The 23,653-nt window shown below is 40.9% G+C and overlaps 1 protein-coding gene across 2 annotated transcripts in view; it reads left to right on the top strand.

Moving 5' to 3' along the window:
- mcrs1 (microspherule protein 1) overlaps positions 1–16,458 on the top strand; it is a 28,549-nt gene extending 12,091 nt beyond the window's left edge. For both annotated transcript variants that reach the window (XM_063037959.1, XM_063037961.1), the window contains 10 exons: positions 1,862–1,971; positions 5,928–6,036; positions 6,710–6,848; positions 7,390–7,465; positions 9,547–9,575; positions 10,832–10,924; positions 12,495–12,577; positions 13,820–13,907; positions 14,667–14,794; positions 15,360–16,458. In XM_063037959.1, the coding sequence (XP_062894029.1) occupies positions 1,862–1,971; positions 5,928–6,036; positions 6,710–6,848; positions 7,390–7,465; positions 9,547–9,575; positions 10,832–10,924; positions 12,495–12,577; positions 13,820–13,907; positions 14,667–14,794; positions 15,360–15,446 (942 nt within the window). In that variant the 3' untranslated portion in view covers positions 15,447–16,458. The remainder of the gene's footprint in view (positions 1–1,861; positions 1,972–5,927; positions 6,037–6,709; positions 6,849–7,389; positions 7,466–9,546; positions 9,576–10,831; positions 10,925–12,494; positions 12,578–13,819; positions 13,908–14,666; positions 14,795–15,359) is intronic.
- Positions 16,459–23,653: the final 7,195 nt, after the last annotated feature.

The raw sequence follows: 23,653 nt of genomic DNA, 5'->3' as shown, positions 1-23,653 counted from the left end.
ACAAGGTGCTGGTGAATGGAAATGGACAGTTAACATTTTGAGTTGAGATGAAGGGTCTCTATCGAAAGTTCAACTGTACATTTCTCTCCGTAGATACTGCCTGACCCACTGAGTTTCTTCAGCTAATAGTTTGTGGATTTCATTGATTGAGTGCTGTTGAAGCACCCTATTCTTGTCACTAGGTGGTGCCAGAGTGTTGGTTTCAGTTTTAGAGAAGCGCTAGTGAACTGAGAAGAAGGGGAATTGGAAATGTAGACATAGGAAGACATTTAATTGTATGTATGTTTTGTTATGCTGTTAAATTAAACTAACAGTAGTTTCATGAACTCTGCCTAGGAACATCATGGAAGCATTGTTGCCCCAAGGACTGCAATGGTTCAACGTGATGGCTCATCACTACCTCCTAGAAAGCAATTAGGGATAGGCAATAAATGCAGGCTGTGCCAGCAACACCTTCCCTTAGGTTATTTAAAAAACTAACAAAAGTGCACGATTGGCTAGGTAGCCGAATTTCCTTTCCTAAGTACAACGGTGAACCTGATGAGCTTTTCGCGGTGTACCTCATTGAAAGATCAGCTTTCATTCGAGATTATTCACTATTCCCATTTTCCAACTACATAGATGGGATGTGAATTGTTTTCTCTGGAGCTTTAGTCCCATCATTCCCTTACTTTACTTTATACTTCATTGTCGCCAAACAATTGATACTAGAACGTACAATCATCACAGCGATATTTGATTCTGCGCTTCTCACTCCCTGGAGTACAAATCGATAGTAAATATTTAAAATTTAAATCATAAATCATAAATGAAAAATGGAAAGTAAAGTAGTGCAAAAAATCCGAGAGGCAGGTCCGGATATTTGGAGGGTACGGCCCAGATCTGGGTCAGGATCCGTTCAGCAGTCTTATCACAGTTGGAAAGATGCTATTCCCAAATCTGGCCATACGAGTCTTTAAGCTCCTGAGCCTTCTCCCGGGGGGAAGAGGGACGAAAAGTGTGTTGGCTGGGTGGGTCGTATATTTGATTATCCTGGCAGTACTGCTCCGACAGCGTGCGATGTAAAGTGAGTCCAAGGACGGAAGATTGGCTTATGTGATGTGCTGGGCTGGGCTGGGCTGTGTTCATAATCTTCTGCAGCTTCTTCCGGTGTTGGACAGGACAACTTCCATACCTTAGTGGATATATGCTCAGTGGCCACTTTATTAAATACCCCCTGTACCTAATAAAGTGGCCACTGAGTGTATGTTCATGGTCTTCTGCAGCTATAGCCTGTCCACTTCAAGGTTCGATGTGTTGTGTGTTCAGAGATGCTCTTCTTGCACATCACTGTCGTAACGCCTGGTTATTTGAGTTATTATAGCCTTCCTGTCAGCTTGAACCAGTCTGGTCATTTTCCTGTGACCTCTCTCATTAACAAGGTGTTTTTGCCCATAGAACTGCCACTCACTGGGTGTTTCTTTTTCCTGCACCATTCTCTGCAAACTCTAGAGACTTGTGCGTGAAAACCCCAGGAGACCAGCAGTTTCTGAGGTACTCAAACCACCTCATCTGGCACCAACAGTCATTTCACAGTCAAAGTCACTTAGATCACATCTCTTTCTCAGTCTGATGTTTGGTCTGAACAACAACTGAAACTCTTGACCTGCTTGCTTTTGAAACTGCATGCTTTTATGCATTGAATTGCTGCCACATGATTGGATGATTGGATATTTACATTAATGAGCCGGTGTACCTAATAAAGTGGCTGCTGAGTGTACAAATAATGTTGACCACCTGTCCAGTGGTATCAGCACATTAACTTTTATAGTTAATATTATTGCCCTCCTTAAGGGTCTGATGTTACATTTTTGATTTGTAGACTAATGACTTGACTGCCGTGCACCTTGGCGTGAAGTTCAGCTGTCACTTCACATTACGGGAGATTCAGGAGCGGTGGTACGCGCTGCTGTATGATCCTGTTATATCGAAGTAAGTGAAATTACTCCAAATATGTTGAGCAGTGAGGCTTGGAATTTTCTTGGTTTTAATTTTTGCTTCCAGAGTTTCTTCTGGGTTTTGTTTGTATTAAGAAAAATTGTGCATATACAGTTGTTATAAAATCTTTCATCAAGAGAAGCAACACCTCCTGTCTCAATAAATCACAACTAAATTGGTCATCATAATACACACATTCAGAAATTCTGTGTTTTAAAATTTACCATTGTTCTTCAGATCATCGTTATAATACTACTGACTAGCATATCCAATAAATAAGCAGCGTTTGTCAATAGTTTATGTGCTTTCTTAAAGTGAAAGAACAAATGTTGATGAGCAGAACAATCAGAATAATTGAACAATAAAAGAAACAAGAAAAGTAGTGGAATGCATTCTTATAATTATGGCTAGAATCCTTCAGGTTTAACCATTTTACATGTTTAAAAGTACCAAAAGCCGTACTTGGGGAAAAATTTATTGGTGAAAGAAAGTAAACTCAGCTATATGTCTGTCTTATTATGGCAAATGTTGAGCCTTGGCAAAAAATATGTAATTTATTTATAAGTGACACATAGCTGAGTTTGCTTTCTTTCACCAAAACATGAGGTGCTGGGTGTCTATCTCGGAACAAGGCTCACCATTCTCTGCTTTAAACTCAGGTCAACTCATTGAGCATGAGAGTGAACTTTTCCTGAATGAAATGCTAATTCATTCTGAAGTTGTGGCAGTCTGTTGAGGTGGGCTTGGACAGGTTCCTGTATCACCTCCCTGATGGTAGTAATGCAGCTTTTATTCAATCCTGTGTATTGGAGCCTTCAAGCAACACACATAAAAGTTGCTGGTGAACGCAGCAGGCCAGGCAGCATCTCTAGGAAGAGGTACAGTCGACGTTTCGGGCCGAGACCCTTCGTCAGGACTAACTGAAAGAAGAGCTAGTAAGAGATTTGAGAGGGGGAGGGGGAGATCCAAAATGATACGAGAAGACAGGAGGGGGAGGGATGGAGCCAAGAGCTGGACAGGTGATTGGCAAAAGGGATGTGAGAGGATCATGGGACAGGAGGCCCAGGGAGAAAGAAAAGGGGGAGGGGGGAAAGCCCAGAGAATGGGCAATAACGGATGGGGTACGAGGGGGAGGTGGGGCATTAACAGAAGTTAGAGAAGTCAATGTTCATTCCCCACCTCCTGTGTTGTTCATTCCTCACCAATCGTGTGTTGCTTGAAATTCCAGCATCTGCAGATTTCCTCATGTTTGCGTATTGGAGCCTTCAAACATGTTTCCCTTCAAACATGTTTACCCTATCAATTGCTCTGGCCATAAATTCAGATTTAGAGATGAGAGACCAGTACTTAAACCACCATTATCTCATTTAAAGTTTGTTTTTATTCTTCTGCCTTCTTAAGTCCAGGTGTTTTCTTCCTTCTCTTTCCTTCTCTCTTGGTGCCAAACAATTTTTGTGATAAAGCAAGTTGCTGACTTGTATTCAGCTTCCAGTTAATACTGGTGGAAGGTTTTAGTGAGTTGGCAAGAATGTGTAAGAGAAATTAAAAAGGGAAGATCTTAAACCCAAATCCAGACACCACCTCTGTGATACATCAGTCTCCTTTATCACCTCATAATAACTTGCATTTAAATTATATCTGCTTCTGGTATCATTGTAATTTAAAATCATTATGCTTGTGAAAGGCAATGAATGATTGTTATCTGCATTTATTAGAGCAAATGGTGAATCAAGCAGTAATTTTTAGTTATGTTTTCTGTACCACAAGTTATTATTTCATTACAGGTGCAGTCAATTTTGTATTTTTGTTTGTTGAAATTTCTATTTTTTAATGTGAAGGCAACAAAAGATCACTATACTACAAGTATTTGTAATGTGGCTAGGAAAGATCAAGGTTGTTTTATGATCGTAGGCTTTAGATGTGTATAATTGCTTGAGCTTTGCTCAATGTCAGCTTATCTTCTAGATTTCACAAACTACCTCTTTAACCATATAACAATTACAGCACGGAAACAGGCCATCTCGGCCCTTCTAGTCGGTGCAGAACTCTTACTCTCCCACCAACCTGCACTCACCCCATAACCCTCCATTCCTTTCCTGTCCATATAGCTATCCAATTTTACTTTAAATGACAACATCGAACCTGCCTCAACCAGTTCTACTGGAAGCTCATTCCACACAGCTACCACTCTCTGAGTAAAGAAGTTCCCCCTCATGTTACCCCTAAACTTTTGCCCCCAACCCTCAACCCATGTCCTCTTGTTTGAATCTCCCCCACTCTCAATAGAAAAAGCCTATCCACGTCAACTCTATCTATCCCCCTCATAATTTTAAATACCTCTATCAAGTCTCCCCTCAACCTTCTACGTTCCAAAGAATAGTGCGCATGCGCCGGTCGTGCATGCAGCCTGGTACAGCCGTTCCAATCTATTCTTACTTTCTTCTTCTTACTTTTTAATTTACGTTATTTTTTGTATTTTTTTTTCTCACCATAACACGTCGAACCTGCACCCTCTCTAACATGCTGGTAGAGAGAGTTTTATTTGGGTTTTCTTTAGCGCTGGAAATGGTTACATCCCGACACACGGGACAGAAGCAAGGTCGCATTGTGTATTCCACGGACCAGCAAATACCAGCCAGCTTAGTGAACAGAGTGGTGGACACCCCTGCTGAAATCCGGAGGAAAACACACAGAGGGGGATCACAAAGCCGAGGAAAGAGGACTGGGTCAAGACAACAGAGACTTTTGGAGAAGAGGAGTTCGGTGGGTAATACCGTTCCGGCTGACCGGAAGTGCACTGAGAGCGGTAAGCGTAAAGGAGTTGGGTGCTTACTGTTCTGGCTAACAACGGATGGTGCAACCCCCCCGGGGTATATTACGATCGAGGAACGTGTTTGCAGACTGGATATTGAACTTTTTACTGTTGGACTTCGGCCACATTCCACCGTGATGCAACACTTGGCGGCACGGGAGGTCGTTCCTGCCTGTGGCCATCGAACATGCAGGAGTCTGTGGTGGCCAGTGCGATCATGTTTGCTGTTGTGTGCTGGGGCAGCAGGCTGAGGGTGGCAGACACCAACAGAATCAACAAACTCATTCGGAAGGCCAGTGATGTTGTGGGGATGGAACTGGACTCTCTGACGGTGGTGTCTGAAAAGAGGATGCTGTCTAAGTTGCATGCCATCTTGGTCAATGTCTCCCATCCACTACATAATGTACTGGGTGGGCACAGGAGTACATTCAGCCAGAGAGTCATTCCACCAAGATGCAACACAGAGCGTCATAGGAAGTCATTCCTGCCTGTGGCCATCAAACTTTACAACTCCTCCCTTGGAGGGTCAGACACCCTGAGCCGATAGGCTGGTCCTGGACTTATTTCATAATTTACTGGCATAATTTACATATTACTATTTAACTATGGTTCTATTACTATTTATTATTTATGGTGCAACTGTAACGAAAACCGATTTCCCTGGGGATCAATAAAGTATGACTATGAATAAAGACCCAACTTGTTCAACCTTTCTCTGTAACTTAGGAGATGAAACCCAGGTAACATTCTAGGTAAATCTTCTCTGTACTCTCTCTATTTTGTTGACACCTTTCCTATAATTCGGTGACCAGAACTGTACACAATACTCCAAATTTAGCCTTACCAATGCCTTGTACAATTTTAACGTTACATCCCAACTCCTATACTCAATGCTCTGATTTATAAAGGCCAGCATACCAAAAGCTTTCTTCACCACCCTATCCACATGAGATTCCACCTTCAGGGAACTATGCACCATTATTCCTAAATCTCTCTGTTCTACTGCATTCTTCAGTGCCCTACCATTTACCATGTATGTCCTATTTTGATTAGTCCTACCTCTTTAACCCTCCCGCTCTATCGTTTGACTTTGTAATTGAAAGATCATGCAAACCTATTTGTCTTAATATTCTTTCAGACTGGCTTGTCAGGCAATGAGGCAGCTTCATCCTGAAGCAATTGCAGCAATTCAGGCCAAAGCTCTCTACAGCAAGGCAGAGGAGCAACAGTTGGCGAAGATTGGATCGGTAATCCTTGCAAGATTTTCCAGAAGTCTGATTTACTTTACTTTTTCAACTGGGGGTGGGTGGGGGGGGGACAGGAGAGGAAAATAGTAGCGCCAGTCCAAGGGTGAAGTGGATATTGTGTACAACAAATTCATACAATAAAGAGCGTGCCACAAACACATGAAGCAGTTCTGGTTCTGTTCCAGTTCTGCTGAATTAGTTATGTACAATAATTACAGTTGTGAGGCCCTGTATGATGCTGTACCATACCAATGAAGTTTTCTTAATTACTCTACAGTTATAGCTGTAGGATGTACCTGAGATCAGTGCTTAATTTATAATGCCTTCTTTGATGCTGATGATGTGGGATAGCCTGATATTTCATCCCTCATGTGAAGAATAGTGGAGAATTGCAAGTATGGTTCTACTGAGCAATTTTTTATCTCCAGAAGGCTGGGGGCAGAGAAAGAAGATGTATTTTTTTCTTTTTTTCCTGCTTTGTATTTTCTTATCTGTATTAAATACAGATTAATGTTGTAATAAAACATTTAAACAAATCCTAACCATTTAAATAGACTTGAATTGGCTTCTATATCATGCATGTTCCTTTAGATGGTGAATGTCTGTCTACTAGGGCAAAACTTCTGATATTGTAATATTATTTACCTTTCCTTTTTTTATGTTTGGCCCACAGACCAGTCAACCTACACTGGATACTTTTCAGGAGTTGCTAAACAAACACCCAAATGTTTTCTATCAGTCACGAACTGCCAAATCCTTGCAAGTTCACTGGCAACTGATGAAACAGTACTACCTCTTAGAAGATCAAACAGGTAAAAGCATGTTGGCAATGTGGTTGTTGAGTGGGAATAGCCATTAATCTGTAGCTTTCTGTATACCCTTAAATGTTGAACTGTGAAGAGGATACAAATTGTTAAGAGTTGCATCTGGGCTAGATCAGTGGAACTGAACCAGGTCAACCAACTCACCTGATTGCCCCAGCTGTCACTAACAGAATCAGGCTTGGCTCTGATCAGTGTAGACTCTGAATTGGGGTCGCCAGTGCTCTGATCTAAAGGAGATAAAGATGTTGCTCCCTTTTTAATCTACAGGCACATTATTTTTGGCTACTATAGCCTTGTGCTCTGAAATATTGGCCTAAACTTTTTTTACCCACTTCTCTTGCTTAAAACCTACGACCACACCTTTGTCAATTCCTCTGTCTTCCTTAATATCTATATTGCATTTCCAAAGTAGTTCTGGACATTACAATTCACTAACTGCATTAAGTAAATGTAACTTCATGCTGCTGCTGTTTATTGTACAGTTGGATGACTTTATTGCTCTCTTGACTGATCTTTACTATTTCTCTAGTCCAACCATTACCTAAAGGAGATCAAGTTCTGAATTTTTCTGATGCTGAAGATATGATAGATGACAGCAAGCTCAAGTAAGGGTTTGAATGTTTGCATGAATATGATATCTATTTCTCTACTACTTATTTTTTACTAAATCTTCCCCTTTGCTTTTTGGAGAAATGAAGTATCACTGTGGTAAAATATTAGCCTTGCACTTGTAGGACCTAATTTTGAACCCAGCACAATCTGATAAAATGAAGTTATAATTTGCTTGTGTGATGGTCAGTGTTTCATTGTGGTGTTGAAAAGTAAAAATACTGCTGATATTGGAAATCTGAAACTGTTGAATTTAGTGTTAAGTTCCAAGTGCTGTAGGATGCTGCATTGACGATGAGATACAAATCCTTAAGCTTATGTTGGAACAGTGTAAGCTCGAGGAACAGCATTTCATCTTCCAACTTGGCACACAGCCTTCAAGGCTCAATGGAATATATATACTGAGACTGAGATAGTTTAGGGGAATGGGCAAAGAAATGACAAATGAAATACAATGTTGGAAAGTGTATGGTCATGCACTTTGGTGGAAGAAATAAATGGGCAGACTATTATTTAGATGGGGAGAGAATTCAAACTGCAGAGATGCAAAGGGACTTGGGAATCCTTGTGCAAAATACCCTAGAGGTTAACCTCCAGGTTGAGTCGGTGGCGAAGAAGACGAATGCAATTTTGGCATTCATTTCTAGAGGTATAGAATATAAGAGCAGGAATGTGATGTTGAGGCTCTATAAGGCACTCGTGAGACCACACTTGGAGTATTGTGTGAAGTTTTGGGCTCCTTATTTTAGAAAGGATATACTGACATTGGAGAGGGTTCAGAGAAGATTCACGAGAATGATTACAGGAATGAAAGGGTTACCGTATGAGGAACGTCTGACAGATCTTGAGCTGTATTCCCTGGCGTTCAGGATGAGGGGGGGTATCTCATAGAAACATTCTGAATGTTAAAAGGCCTGAACAGATTAGATATGGCAAAGTTATTTTCCATGGTAGGGAAGTCTAGGACAAGAGGGCACGACTTCAGGATTGAAGGATGTCCTTTTAGAACTGAGATGCGGAGAAGTTAATTTAGTCAAAGGGTGGTAAATCTGTGGAATTTGTTGCCATGAGCGGTTGTGGAGGCCAAGTCATTTGGTGTATTTAAGGCAGAGATAGATAGATCTTTAATTAGCCAGGGCATCAAAGGGTATGGGGTGAAAGCAGGGGAGTGGGATGAGTGGAAGAATTGGATCAGCCCATGATTGAATGGTGGAGCAGACTCGATGGGCCAAATGGCCTACTTCTCCTATATCTTATGGTCTTATTCTCACTCTAAAGGATGCAGCCTGACCTTCTGAATATTTGCAGCATACTCTGTTTTTATTTCATTATGGCATGTTTTCTCTGAGATTAGGATGAAAGGCTTTTTGTGAGACGGTGAAGAGATTTGCTGAACACCGTTGGCAGCTATCAATCTGTGGGTTGCATTCTGTTACATCAGTTCCCTCAAGCTTTACTCAGCATCTCTGGGGGGAGGAAAGCAGATTGAATGTTTCAGGTCAATGACATTTTATCGAAATAGATGCATAAACTGCTTTCTTATGACCTGGTGGTGAATGTGATTAGGATTCGGTAAATAAAAGACCAACTAAAGTCCACATTAGACAAATATTGTAAAATGTTGTATCTTTAAATTGGATGACTTAAATTGCATCATATTTCTTTTTGTAATGTCTTGTTTTTTTAACCACCCTGTGATTTTGATTTGGGTCTTGGGTAACATTAGTGAGGTAACTTAATATGAGCTAGAGCAAGCAAGATACTGCAGCTGCTGCCCTTGCATAACTGAAGGGGAAATCCACCAGTGTGCCTTTACCTGAATGTTGTGTGGTGATCTTTGCTGTACACAACTCATTGCACAAAGGCATTGCTGAATGACTGGTAATCCTCTGCCACTAGATTGTGAAGAAGGTAATTGTCTTCATTGTCTTGCATTTGGATGTGATGCCTATGCTACTACACGTGAATGAGCATTTGACTGGGATGGGTACGCAAAGTACATCAATCTGCTTGTGAAATGTGCTTTTGGTCCAATAGAATGTTGGATGATGTTTTTTTTTTCTCTCTCCTTTCCTAGGGAAGCAAGAGATGAGGTCCTGGAACATGGTTAGTTGCCACTCCTCAATTTGTGGTGACAGAATATTTGCTAACTTTAATTATGGAAACTCGGGATTTTTTTTTGCTTGTTAGCTCATCCAATCTTAAGTTCCATTATTTAAAATAACATGCAAGGAATTTGTATTGCCCTGTGCACTTTATCTTTGTCATGAGGGTATTCACATAGTAGTCTAATGTTGTGATTATGCTACGCATGCAGGTTATGTGGAACTGTGATAGTCTTGGCTGCCATGCTATTCCCAGCACTAGATTTGATAAGTTTAACCGGAGAGTACAATTGATGTTTAGCAGTAGGTATTTGACATTTATAGGAACTGTGTACAGTATAAGTCATTGCAATAGTATTTTACAGTGAGTATTTTTTTATATCTTTCATTTGTTAATGAAGGTGCCCAAAAGACAATTAACTGATCTTGGAACATCCAAACTCCATCTTTTAAATCAGTATTTGATTTCTGGGTAGGGAATCAAAGTCTTGCTCCGTGGGGTACTGGTGCCGGGGAGGGTGAGGTGCACTGCACTGGAGGAAAGCTAGGAAGTCTTCCAAATTCTGCCTGGATGAAGAGGTTGAATCGTAATCAGGTTTACTATCACTGATATGTTGTGAAATGACATAAAACATAAGTTACAAAATAAATAAAGTGCAAAAGACAAATAACAAGGTTGTGTTCATGGGTTCAGAAATCTGAATGGCAGAGAGGAAGAAGTTGTTCTTAAAACATTGGGTGTGTATCTTCAGGCTCCTCTACCTCCTCACTGATGGTAGTAATGAGAAGAAGGCATGTCCAGGGTGGTGACGGTCTTCTTGAGGTGTTGCATTTTGAAGGTGTTCTGGATGGTGGGGAGGGTTATGCCCGTGATGGAGCAGACTGAGTCTACAATCCTCTGTAGTCTTGTGCATTGGAGCCTCCATACCAGGCAGCAATGCAACCAGTCAAAATGTTCTCCATGAATCTGTAGAAATTTGTAAGTGTTTGGTGACACCCCAAATCTCTTCAAACTCCTGGTGGTCATTTGTTACTTTGGTCAGTTTTATACTAAGATCTTGATGCATAATGTGGTTAAGATTTTCTGCACATGAAATGTCAACTGACATTTGTTTTAAATGATAATCCAGCATCATCATTATGTCCCATTCTCCCCCCCCCCATTGTGCACAAAATAAATCAGCAAATTTGTGTTCTGCCTCTGTCATAGTTAGTCACTATGGCCTTTTAAAAATTTTGTTTGTGTTTTTACTGCAGAACTCGCCCTAGCAGACCGACGCCAGAAACGAGAGATTCGACAGCTAGAACAAGAGCTTCCAAAGTGGCAGGTTCTAGTTGACAGTGTCACAGGTAAGGGAACAGGCAATGATTAAACAGTGTCCTTAGTTAATGTTCCAGGTTGGAGACCCCTCATCAGTGTTCTGATGAAGTTCTCAGACCTGAAATATGAACTCTTTTCCTACTCTTCCACAAATGTTTCCTGACAGCTGAGGTATCCCTATGTTCATTTCAAAATTTCCTGAACAGCGTCCCATTGGAACTAGATGTTTTTGGAACATATTGCAGGCTACAGTAAAGCCTTAGTCATTGCATTAGTGTCTAAATTTGAGGCGTAATTGTTCCATTAAAAAGATCACATTGAAATGAAGGATTTAAGTTAAAATTAAAATTGACATTTCAATATTTATGATTTACATATTTTGGTTTCAGAATTTTATTCTCACCACAAAACTTAGTGTTCTGGAGTCCCACTACACAAACCAGTTTGTTGCTACATTTAAAAATGCCTCAGTAGATTTGGCACAAAGAAGTAGCATTCAAACTGTTCCAATGAATGGGAGAATACCAATATGCACCCATGATTTCTCCTGCCCAGTGACTGACTGATTAGAATTATATAAATGTTGCTGTGTAGAAAGTTGGTGGTGGTCACTGCCTTGACTTCCTAACTTCGGGATTGGTGTGCTGCTACTGAGATTTGTTAATCAGCGCTAAAGCAGTAGCTGTATTGCAGCATATAATAACTCTGTTACTCATTTTGGATGGTTATAGAAATGCTCTTGCAAACTTGAGCATCTGTGGTGGTCATCCCAATTCCCCAATGTCCTGCCTCCTTCTCATTGGTCACCATTAGTCACCTCAAAAGTCAGATTTATGTAATTTGCTTATAGTTTAATAATATTGTAACAAACTGTGATTATACAATGTGTAGCCCTAAGCAACTGTTATATAAAAGCTTCAATTTGCATATATTTCAAAATATTGTATAAGAAAAAAATACAATTGTAACAGCTGAAATCTCTAAAACTTTAAGATTTTTTGAAGTTAAAAATTTTAAGTTCCAGGACTTACCAGGGACTGACAGAAAACAGTTTTTTGAAGAAGTATTCTCAATAAATAGAGAGTAGCTGAAAATGGTAATTTTTTCTGTGTGTTTCCAGATCCAGTTTATAGTTGAAATAAGTTGGAGCTTTAAAAGGGTTTGCAGGTCCCAAAATCCTCCTGCTGACTGTATGGAATTCACCTCTTTGAATTTGACTTGTCTGCACAATCATCACATTTCTTGGTTGAGTAACTGTTGGGAAAAGTAGTCTGGTTTCCATCAGTCTGAGAATGACAAATTGAAATGTAGTTTTCAAAATAATAAACTTCAGTAATTCTAATTATAAGACCATTTTATGATAAAATATCAGTCTTCCATACTTGATGTTTGATAATAAAAAATCAATGCCCCATTTCTTGTTTACAAATAATGATGATTAAAAATAATTGATTCTTTCTCGAAATAAGATTCTTACATTTTTCACTGAGACTGTTTTTTTGTTAGGGATATTAAGAGATTATGCAATGTGTTTCATAAAGGTGATGGTCACTACTAAGATGAGCTAATTTACAAGGTGATCTGATTTGGTTTCTTAAGGTATCAGCTCTCCTGATTTTGATAACCAGACACTGGCTGTTTTACGAGGAAGAATGGTCCGATACCTGATGAGGTCCCGAGAGGTATGAAACTTAGATGTAGGATGTTTGGAATTGGGGTACTATTGTCACGTGTACTGAGGTACAGTGAAAAGCTTGTCTTGTTCATACAGATCGATTCATTACACAGTACATCAAGGTAGTACAAGGTAAAACAATAAAACATAATGCAAAATAAAGTGCAGCATCTACAGAGAAAGTGCAGGTAGGCGATAAGGTGCAAGGTCGTAACAAGGTAGATTGTGATGTCAAGAGTCCATTTTGTTCTACTAGGGAACCATTCAATAGTCTTATAACAGTGGGGTAAAACAGTGGTGGTATGTGCTTTCAGACTTTTGTATCCTCTTCCTGATGAGAGAGGGGAGAAGAGGATTGTCCAGGTGGGTGGGGTCTTTGATTATGTGACTGCTTTACTGAAGCAATGCCAAGTATAGACATACTCCATGGAGAGGAGGTTGGTTCACATGGTGTGCTGAGCTGTGTCCACAACTCTGTAGTTTCTTGTGGTCACATGCAGAGCAGTTGCCATACCAAGCTGTAATGCAGAATGCTTTCTGTGGTGCATTGACAAAAATTGGTAAGTACTGATGTGGCCATGCCAAATTTTTTTTAGCCTCCTAGAGTTAGTAGAGGTGTTGGTGAGCTTTCTTGGCAGTGGGGTCTATGTGGTTAGACTAGGGCAGGCTATTAGTGACGTCCACTCCTAGGAACTTATAGTTTTCAATCCTCTCAACCTCAGTTCCAATTATGCAGTGCCCAGCAGGTCATTTAGAGGCCCATGGAAGTAGGTTTAATGAGGCACAACTTTTTGTTAGGTTTTCCATCAGAACTGTGTCATATATCAGGGTATCCACGTCTCCAATGAAGATTTTGAAATTTATGTCAGTGGATAGCAGATGTGAAATTTTTAAGCAAATAGTAACAGAAAGGTTTGTACGTCCATAAAGCTTCTAATAAAATAGGAATGCATGTACACTTGATGGTCACTTTTTGAGCAATAGGATTCAAATTTGGATATTGTTGTGCTGAAATCTGAGCCTACAACCTGGTTGCTAAATCAGTACTAATCCTGGATTGTGAGCAAGAACATAAAGAAATCTACAGAGGAGAAAATCATGTGCTGAAACTTTGTTAAAAGGCAACTTCTCTTAAAGCTGGTGGTTTCAAAATGGACCATATTTAAATGTATACATATGACATGGCAAAATTACTCCACATCCTACCTCCACCTTAATAAATACATCTCCCTTCTCTTCCTCATACTAGATCACATTGGGTAGAGCCACAAAAGATAACCAGATTGATGTGGACCTTTCTCTAGAAGGACCAGCATGGAAAATTTCCAGAAGGCAAGGTAACAAGTTCATTTTTAATTTGTTCCTTCCTGTCTTGAGGTTGCTGGGCAACCATGGGAATTTGGGCAGTGGATGTGTATGTTACAAACAAACACTATATGTATGACCAGGCAGTCAGCTCTTGGTCAGAATTACCAGTCTGTTCTTCTTAACTCTGCTCATCGACTGGGAATAAGAAACAAAATGGCCAAGAACTAGAAATCAGTTGCTTGTATTTTATACTGATTAACATGATTGTCAGGCAGCAGAATAATCCTACCTTGCCTGATGGTCACACAGTCGAACGCCTGATACTGTGCACTTCATCATAACAGGAAGAGCAGTGCTGGTTTATAGAATCCTAGAACAAACAAAAGTTCATTCAATCCACTGTGCTTCCTTGTTGGAGGAGAGGTCCTCTTCCATGCCCTGTTTGCTTTTGCTTGTCCCTGTTTTCTAATTGATTTTTCCTTTTTTGAAACACAGCAGAATCCTGTGGTGAGAGAAAATGTGACTTATCACTGGACACTTGGGATTTTAACTTGCTCTTTAGATAAGATGGAAGAGTTACTGTTCTTCTATTACAGTTATCTGGATTTTGCAGGATAAGCTGTCCCAAAGTAATGTTTGAATTAGAAAAAGAAGCTACTGTATAAAGCCAACTGTAAAAGAGCAAACTGTATTTACAGAGAGGTTCCAATTAATACTGGAATGGTTTCCTCTTGTCTGTCCATTTGAGATGCAATTGCTTTTGAAAGGAATTAAATTTGTCTTAAAAGGTATAATAAAGCTGAAGAACAATGGTGATTTCTTCATTGCCAATGAAGGCCGACGTCCCATCTACATTGATGGTAGGCCGGTGCTGAGTGGAAATAAGTGGAAGCTGAACAACAATTCTGTTGTTGAAGTAAGTGTAATGTCAAAGATGAATTGAATCATGCACTTGTCAATCTTCATCTTATGAAGATTACATTACACTAATTTAGTATTTTTAAAAAAGAAAAGGACATTCTGTAATTTCACTGAGCACATTGGCCACAAGTATATTTGAGCCAACATAAAGTGAAGCATTTGATGATGAGAAGGTAGTAAATGGATATGGAATAATCCGTAAGATATAGTTTACTTGAAGTTTTGAAAAGATTTGGTGAAGTGTTGAGCCTTTTGGAACAGCAGAACTGTTTAGATAGTTTGTGAGCTTAATCGAAGACAAGGTGTTGGTAAGCAAAGAATGCTGTCTTGGAGTGGGGAGAGGTTTCTAGTGTCTGTTGCTGTTGGGATATGAAATGGTATAGAATCAAGTGTAGATCAATTTACATGAATCTGTAACAGGTAATGGTTATAAAGGAGATAGGTTATCTTTAGAGATAAATTGAGCAATTGTGTTGATGGGGGATGGATTAAATTTTTTTAGCTAAAATAATGACAAGAAAGATGCATGAAATTAAGATTTTTTTCTTCTTCTTTTGTAGATTGCTGGTCTTCGTTTTGTGTTTTTAATTAACCAGGATCTGATTGCACTGATCAGGGCTGAAGCTGCTAAGATGAACCAGCAGTGAGGGGGAGTTTCTTGTCTAAATAAACAGTGGCTAAAGTAATGATGAATGAACTCGTCACTGATTAGGATTTGTAAACTCTCTTATTTAGACTGTTTCATTTAATCGTACTGGGATTAACAACTCTAGACCAGAGCTGCGAGCTATTACTGATGTACATTTTCATTGGACGCTCAATGGAAAATACTGTTTTACCTTGTATTTGTTTGGCGGAATTAATAGTGGAACATTGAGGGAAGAGGAAGGATAGCACGAGGCTTCTTTTTTTGTAATTGCAGATGGCGCACCTGGAAAATGACTTCAGCTACAATCTTTGTTTTCCTAGAAATCTGTCCCTGTTTTAACTTTCTATCTAAAATTTTTTATCATCATTTTCCTGACCATCATTCAATAGAATTAAGCTATGGAATACTGATAGTGTAATCTGAGCACATGCTCTTGCTTCAGTTTCCAACAATTGTTACATTTTTACCTTTTAAAAACAAAAGTTGTGGAAAACCTTCTATTTAAAAAAAGCTTTTCTGTTTTTGACAGCCCTTTTTATTTTAAAATGAGCGATGAAATAAATGTCAATCTGTTAAAACCAGTGGCAATAATGGTGGTGTTTTGGCAATAATACCCACACCATTCACAAATAAAATTAGTTTTGTTTTCTGAAGTCTGATTCATATTGGTGCATTTATCAACAGCAAGGTGGGATTTCATGGATAGCTGAGGAGACAATTTAAGCAGTAGAAATTAGTTTGCCCTTGAAGAGTCAGACTCAGGATGGCATGCTGATAACTAGATGGAGAAGATATGTGGGTTGGCTGGTTAATTGGCTACTGTAAGTTATCCCAAGCAGGACAATTGAGTGAGTTGTTGGACAGATGGGAGAGAACAGGTTATTGGGAAATAAATGGAATGAGATTGATGGGAAATTGCTTTGAGCTTTCCTTAGCTCAATGGGCCAAATTGCCACCTTCTCTGTCAGAAGCAAATATCAACACAATATTTGAAAATGTGAGGGAAACTTGCTGGTGGCTCTGGGTCACTTGACTGAGCATGACTGAGTTGTATGTTTTTTTTTAAAGGGTTCCTGATCTGAGCAGTGAGATTAAAGTATGGGCAAGTGTATGTATATTTGATTGTTTATGATTAAAAATGAAAACTTTAACAAAACAGTTGTATGTAAAAGCATTACTAATGTTTTTGTAATATTTTAACCACTGGAATAAACCCAGTTATTTTCAATTTTCATTACATTCCTGGGATATGTTCGGCAATTGAGCTTTTAATTTCAGCCACTGTTCAATGTATGTTAGAAAATATGCTTTTGATTGTTTCTGATAGTGACAAACTGAAGATTGTGATACTTCTAAACCGAGAGTAGACTGGTTAAGAGAAAGGTTAATTTCAAAATAAAAATGTGTTGGTATCAAGGACGAAAATAAATTGTCTTGCACTTTTGTTTTCCAAAGTTTGATTCTTGATGAAATTTATTTAGCAATACAGCACGGAGTAGGTCCTTCTGGCCCTTCGAGCAGTGCCACTCTGGAGACCTCATGATTCCAATTAACCCAAAGCTAGTCACAGGACAATTTACAATGACCAATTAACCTAACCGGTACGTCTTTGGACCGTGAGAGGAAACTGGAGCACCCAGAGAAAACCCACACATTCCACAGGGAGGATGTACAGACTCCTTACAGCGGATGCTGGGATTGAACTCCAACACCCTGAGCTGTAATAGTGTAGTGCTAACCGCTACACTAGGGTGGCACCCCAAATTAAGCTGAGTAACATGTTTCAAGGTGTTTCAAGGATAAAATACTTAAGTATTGAGATTCAAGGCTTAGTTTTGAAAGGTTGCTACACTGTTGGTAACAATGAATATCCTATCTCTGGTTGGGTTGCTACCAATTTTGCTTCAAGTGAAAAAGTAGCTTTCAAAAGGAAAATCATTAAATATTTCAATTCAAAATATTCACAATTTCAAAAGAGCAAAGAGGTGCTGGAGGATTGGAGGATAGCTCATGTTGTTCCATTGTTTAGAAAAGGCTCTAAAAGTAATCTGGGAAATTATAGGCCAATAAGTTTGACATCAGTAGTAGGTAAATTATTGGAAGGAGTACTAAGAGATAGGATCTACAAGTATTTGGATAGACAGGGACTTATTAGGGAGAATCAACATGGCTTTGTGTGTGGTAGGTCATGTTTAACAAATTCTATTAAGAGTTTTTCGTGGAGGTTACCAGGAAAGTGGATGAAGGGAAGGCAGTGGATGTTGTCTACATGGACTTCAGTAAGGCCTTTGACAAGGTCCTGCATGAGAGGTTAGTTAGGAAGATTCAGTCGCTAGGTATACATGGAGAGGTAGTAAATTGGATTAGACATTGGCTCAATGGAAGAAGCCAGAGAGTGGTAGTGGAGGATTGCTTCTCTGAGTGGAGGCCTGTGACTAGTGGTGTGCCACAGGGATCAGTGCTGGGTCCATTGTTATTTGTCATCTATATCAATGATCTGGATGATAATGTGGTAAATTGGATCAGCAAATTTGCTGATGATACAAAGATTAGAGGTGTAGTGGACATCAAGGAAGGATTTCAAAACTTGCAGAGGGATTTGGACAGCTGGAAAAATGGGCTGAAAATAGCAGATGGAGTTTAATACAGACAAGTGTGAGGTATTGCACTTTGGAAGGACAAACTAAGGTAGAACATACAAGGTAAATGGTAGGGCACTGAGGAGTGCAGTAGAACAGAGGGATCTGGGAATACAGATACAAAATTCCCTAAAAGTGGCGTCACAGGTAGATAGGGTCGTAAAGAGAGCTTTTGGTACATTGGCCTTTATAAATCAAAGTATTGAGTATAAGAGCTGGAATGTTATGATGAGGTTGTATAAGGCATTGGTGAGGCCGAATCTGGAGTATTGTGTTCAGTTTTGGTCACCAAATTACAGGAAGGATATAAATAAGGTTGAAAGAGTACAGAGAAGGTTTACAAGGATGTTGCCGGGACTTGATAAACTCAGTTACAGAGAAAGGTAGAATAGGTTGGGACTTTATTCCCTGGAGCGTAGAAGAATGAGGGGAGATTTGACAGAGGTATATAAATTTATGATGGGTATAGATAGAGTGAATGCAAGCAGGCTTTTTCCACTGAGGCTAGGGGAGAAAAAAACCAGAGGACATGGGTTAAGGGTGAGGGGGAAAAGTTTAAAGGGAACATTAGGGGGGGCTTCTTCACACAGAGAGTGGTGGGAGTATGGAATGAGCTGCCAGACGAGGTGGTAAATGTGGGCTCACTTTTAACATTTAGGAAAAACTTGGACAGGGACATAGATGAGAGGTGTATGGAGGGATATGGTCCAGGTGCAGGTCAGTGGGACTAGGCAGTAAAATGGTTCGGCACAGCCGAGAAGGGCCAAATGGCCTGTTTCTGTGCTGTAATGTTCTATGGTTCTATCTACAAGCATGGCTGTCTTTGTAAAAACATTGTTTCAGCCTGCCGCTGCCCAAAGAACTAGTTTCTGGTCACATTCTTTGCTCATTCACCTCTCCTGAATCTGTGACACTTGATGCCCTCTGCCACTTTCCCAGCTGGCACATTTGTGTTATGAACTCAGTCCGTATACAGCTCTGTCCTGAGAACACTTCACTGCTTCCTTAAACACACCCAACCAATGCCCTCTAATACTGTCTATTTTCACCTGTCTGAACTTGTTTTAGCTTTGAACAAATCCCTTCAATTCTGCTCACTTTCTCCAAGTCACATGGATAACTCTAGGAAGTGTGTGGGTCTAAGGTATGTCTTGTTACCTTGTGCTGCATGCAACGGTCCTTGTTTTAGTCCCACATGGGGCTTTTCCACTTTTTTTTTCCCCCAGTACACTGATGGCTATAATGGTGCTGCCTCCTATTCTCATACAGAACTTGGACGTTTCATCACCTTTGCTACTGATTTCCACTCTGCACTTACCTCACACAGTCCACCTCTGACTTATCCTGTCCTTTCCTCAACTCTTGCCTCCGTATTAGGAGATCAGTTAGTGACCTGGCCTACTAAAAGCCCACAGATACCCACAACAATATTCATTATGCCACTTCCCATCCAGCCTCCTTTAAAGGTCTCTTCCTCTCCCTCCTGTTTTGATGACACTTTCCACGCATCTCATTCTGTTGTCTTTTTACTTTAACTGTGATTTTCCCCTCCACTGTAGTTGACAGGGCTCCCAGCCATATTTCCCCCACTTATGCTCTTATTTCCCTCTTCCATCCCTGAGGATAGGGTCCCACTCATCCTCACCTTGCACCTCCATTTTTCATTCTCAAAAGGCTATCTTCCATAACTTCCACTGCTTTCAATAGAATTCCACCACTAAACACACCTTTGATTCTCTCCCCCTTTCCTCATTCCCTCTTCTGCCTTCACCAATACTGATTCCCTTTCTTATAGCACCCTCCTATGCTAACACAGGAAATGCAGTTTGTCCCTTTTATTAACTCCTCTTCTTCCGACCAGCCAGGAGCCCAAAGTAGTTCTTCCGGGTGAAGCAATGGTTTGCCTGCATTTCTTTGGATTCATTGAATTGTTTTGAGTGCTCAGAATGTGGGCTCTCTCACTGGAGAAACCAAACACAGATTGGATGATGTGTTGCAGAGTACTTCTGTCTGTCTGTCTGTCACTTAAGTTCTCACTCCATCCCCATTCTGATCTCCATCTTTGTCATCTTATGCTGTTCCAACAAAATCCACATGCAAGTTTGAGAAACAGCACTTTATGTTCCAGATTTGATTCTTGTGTGCTGGAGGGTGGCTATTACTTGTTGCCTTTCAGAAGGTGGTGGTGGTGGTGGTGGTGGTGGTGTGCTGCTGTGGTCCTTCCTCCTATATAGCCTAGCAATGAATGACCAGCAATATATTTCAAAATCTAGATTTTGTGTGCAGAAGAACCTGCAGTTTGGGCTGTTCCCATGTTATAGCCCTCTCAACAACCTCAGATCACCAGCTTTTCCAGTTCTCCTCAAGAACTTGAAATGTTAACTCAGATTTTCCCTGTCCACCAGTGGTGTCTGAACTGCTGAGCATATTCAGTATCTTCTATTTTTATTCTGGGTTCTATGATGATGCCTTCTGTTGTCAGATAGCCACTTGGACTGTTGAGGCTTGGATTAATGTGGCTAAGACATCTCTTGATCTATTGGACTTGAAATTAATGGAGTCATATGAATTTCTACCAGTGCTGCCATATCTGGTACTAAACAGTTAAGAGGAGTGAGGGTGGAGCCAGAATGACTGAGTGGAAGATCCATCTCTCCTTCCTCCTGAGATCCCCATGATCACAGAGCCAGAGTTTAGCTTATTTCATTTAAGAAATGGTGGGCAGCATTGGACCAGACATAATCTCAGCTGTAGTAGTAAAGACCTGGTCTCTGAAAATAGCTGTGCCTCAATTCAAGTTGTTCCAGTGGTTTTACAGGACTGCTTGGGTCCAAATAGAACAAAGATAAATTTGAGAGTGTGCTTACCCATGCCTGAGGGTGGCATTGAGGAGGCCTGGTAACACTGAAGCCAATGGGCATTATGGGGAAAATTGCCGACTGGAGTCATACCCTGTATAAATATCGTGGATGTTGGAGATCAGTCATCTGAGCCCTAGAATTGCGCAGGTCCAGCCTTCTTCAGCTGTGTCATTTTACCTCACTTCATAAGGTCAGGATTGTGCAATGATTAATTCGAGCGCAACATGCCAAAGCTTGTTCTGTATAAATAAATGCCAGCAGTTATTCGCGACTTTTATTTTGATTTTACTATGTTACGACTCGAGTTGGCCCATTACACATAACCACCTAGTGACAAGCGGGCCAGAGCCACGGGGAGGTGCTGCGCTCCGTTGGCCGCATTTTATGAAGCCTCCTTCCGCTCGGGCGAGGTTGTGATTGACTCAGCGTGGCCGAACATTTTCCCCTCGTTGCTGTGGTGACGCCCGGGGATGAGACAGCTTTCCGCGAGGGGATCGGGCGGAATGTCGCCCGGTGACTCGCATCTGCAACCTGGAGTCTGCAGCCGAACTCGGGAGACTTGAAAACGGAGTCGCGTTGCCTTTAATATTTCCGGCGCTGTTATAAAGTGCTATTTTTTAAAATCACACCATTGCATCATCTGAGACTCCATACCCACTTCCCATAAATGCAATACGTATATGAAAGTTGATGCTACGTGTTTTAATAATCGCAGCAGCGAAAATATACTTATAGTCGCTTCTGCAGCGTCACGAAATCTTCGAGAAGAGCCTGGCAGGATCACACATTCGGATCGCGTTTTCAGCATTAGCAACCTTAAGAATAAGAGGTCAAAACTGAAGAAACGATTGCATGTGCAGCAACATTTTCATTGCTAAAGCAGTTTTGTGATCCAAACACTTCGCGCCTCATTGAAATAAACATACCAAAAGAAAGTAAGGCCAAGCAGAAGCCACTTTCCACTCGGCGGAATTAATCATTTGGCTGATTTATTTTCCTTCTACCCGTTCTCCTTCCTTCTCCCCGTAACCTTTGACGCCCTTACTAATTAAGTACCTATACACGAGGAATTCTGCAGATGCTGGAAATTCAAGCAACACACATCAAAGTTGCTGGTGAACGCAGGCCAGGCAGCATCTCTAGGAAGAGGTACAGTCGATGTTTCAGGCTGAGACCCTTCGTCAGGACTGACTGAAAGGAGAGATAGTCTTTAAGTTAGTCCAAATCTCTTACTAGCTCTTCTTTCAGTTAGTCCTGACGAAGGGTCTCGGCCCGAAACGTCGACTGTACCTCTTCCTAGAGATGCTGCCTGGCCTGCGTTCACCAGCAACTTTGATGTGTGTTGCTTTAATTAAGTACCTATCAACCTTTGCTTTAAATATACCCAATTGCTTGGCCTCCACAACCGTCTGTGGTAATGAATTCCAGAAATTCACCACTATCGGGCAAAAAAATCCTCATCTGTGTTTTAAAGGGTCGACCCTGAGGCTGTGCCCTCTCGTCCTAGACTCTCATGTACGCTCCATCTGGGGCCCTCCGTTGATCGGGGTTGACCATGGTTATTGCATCCTAGCTGTCTTGATACGCAAGCCTGGGCAGTATGATATGGAGCTGTTGCCCATGTAGCAAACTCCCCCTCTCCATGCATCTGATGAATCCAAAGGATTGGCAGAGCAGAGACCCATACAGTTTGGCACCAGCCGCGATGCAGAAGTTACCAGTCAGCCTTCAACTCAACGTAGGACTGCCTAAGGGACTCCATTTTCGGATTTTCCCCTCGGGGTTTACTCCGAAGCATCCCCGTTGAGTGGGTATGACCTCAAAGCAGCGGAGGTTTGAGATCAGAGTTTTCCTTCTCCGAGATAAGCTAACAAGCCCCATCTGCCCGAAGAGACTGGTTTTAAGGCGCCAGTAACCCACCTTTGCCCCTTCTGTCAGTAGAAACGGTACCGCCGGGCTTAGTAGCTAAGCCTCACTTGACGGCCGGGAGCTGGACTTGGTTGTCAGAAGCCATTTGAGGCGCACGCCATGGGGAGCATTTAATAGGTAGGAGGAGCTTATCCGCACTATCACCTCCGGATAGTATCTTACGGAACTATCTATGCCTTTCATCTATCTAGATCTGTCAATATTCGTAGTTTCAGTGAGATCCCACCCCCTCCCTCTAAATTCCAGCGAATACAGGGCCAGAACCATCAGACGCTCCTTATACGTTAACCATTTCATTTCCCGAATCATCCTCGTAAACCTCCCCTGGATCATCTCCAATGTCAGCACATCCTTTCGTAGATATGGGCCCCAAAACTACCTACAATAGTCCGAATATGGTCTGATCAATCAATGCTTTATAAAGCCTCAATATTACATCCTTGCCTTTATATTCAATTCCTCTCGAAATGAACGCTAATATTGCGATTGTCTTCCTCACCACAGACTCAATCTGCAAATGAACTTTCAAGTCCCTTTGCGCTTCCTATTTAATATATAAATAAAACGACCGCAGCCTGGATGAATAACAGGAAGAGTCTGCCATCTATTTTGATAAAACATTTATTATCACCTGTTGGGGCGCAGTTTAAACATTAACAGCAGCAACAGAAGTGTAAGCCAAAACGTCTAATCAATATGGGGAACACAGGACGAGGCCCTGTCATTTTATTTCTTCCAAGCGACCCTTCCTCCGCATACCCACCCAAAAGCATAAT

The sequence above is a fragment of the Mobula hypostoma genome, chromosome X1 (assembly GCF_963921235.1).
Source record: "Mobula hypostoma chromosome X1, sMobHyp1.1, whole genome shotgun sequence".
NCBI classification, from domain to species: domain Eukaryota; kingdom Metazoa; phylum Chordata; class Chondrichthyes; order Myliobatiformes; family Myliobatidae; genus Mobula; species Mobula hypostoma.
This window is presented reverse-complemented; position numbering and strand designations above follow the sequence as displayed.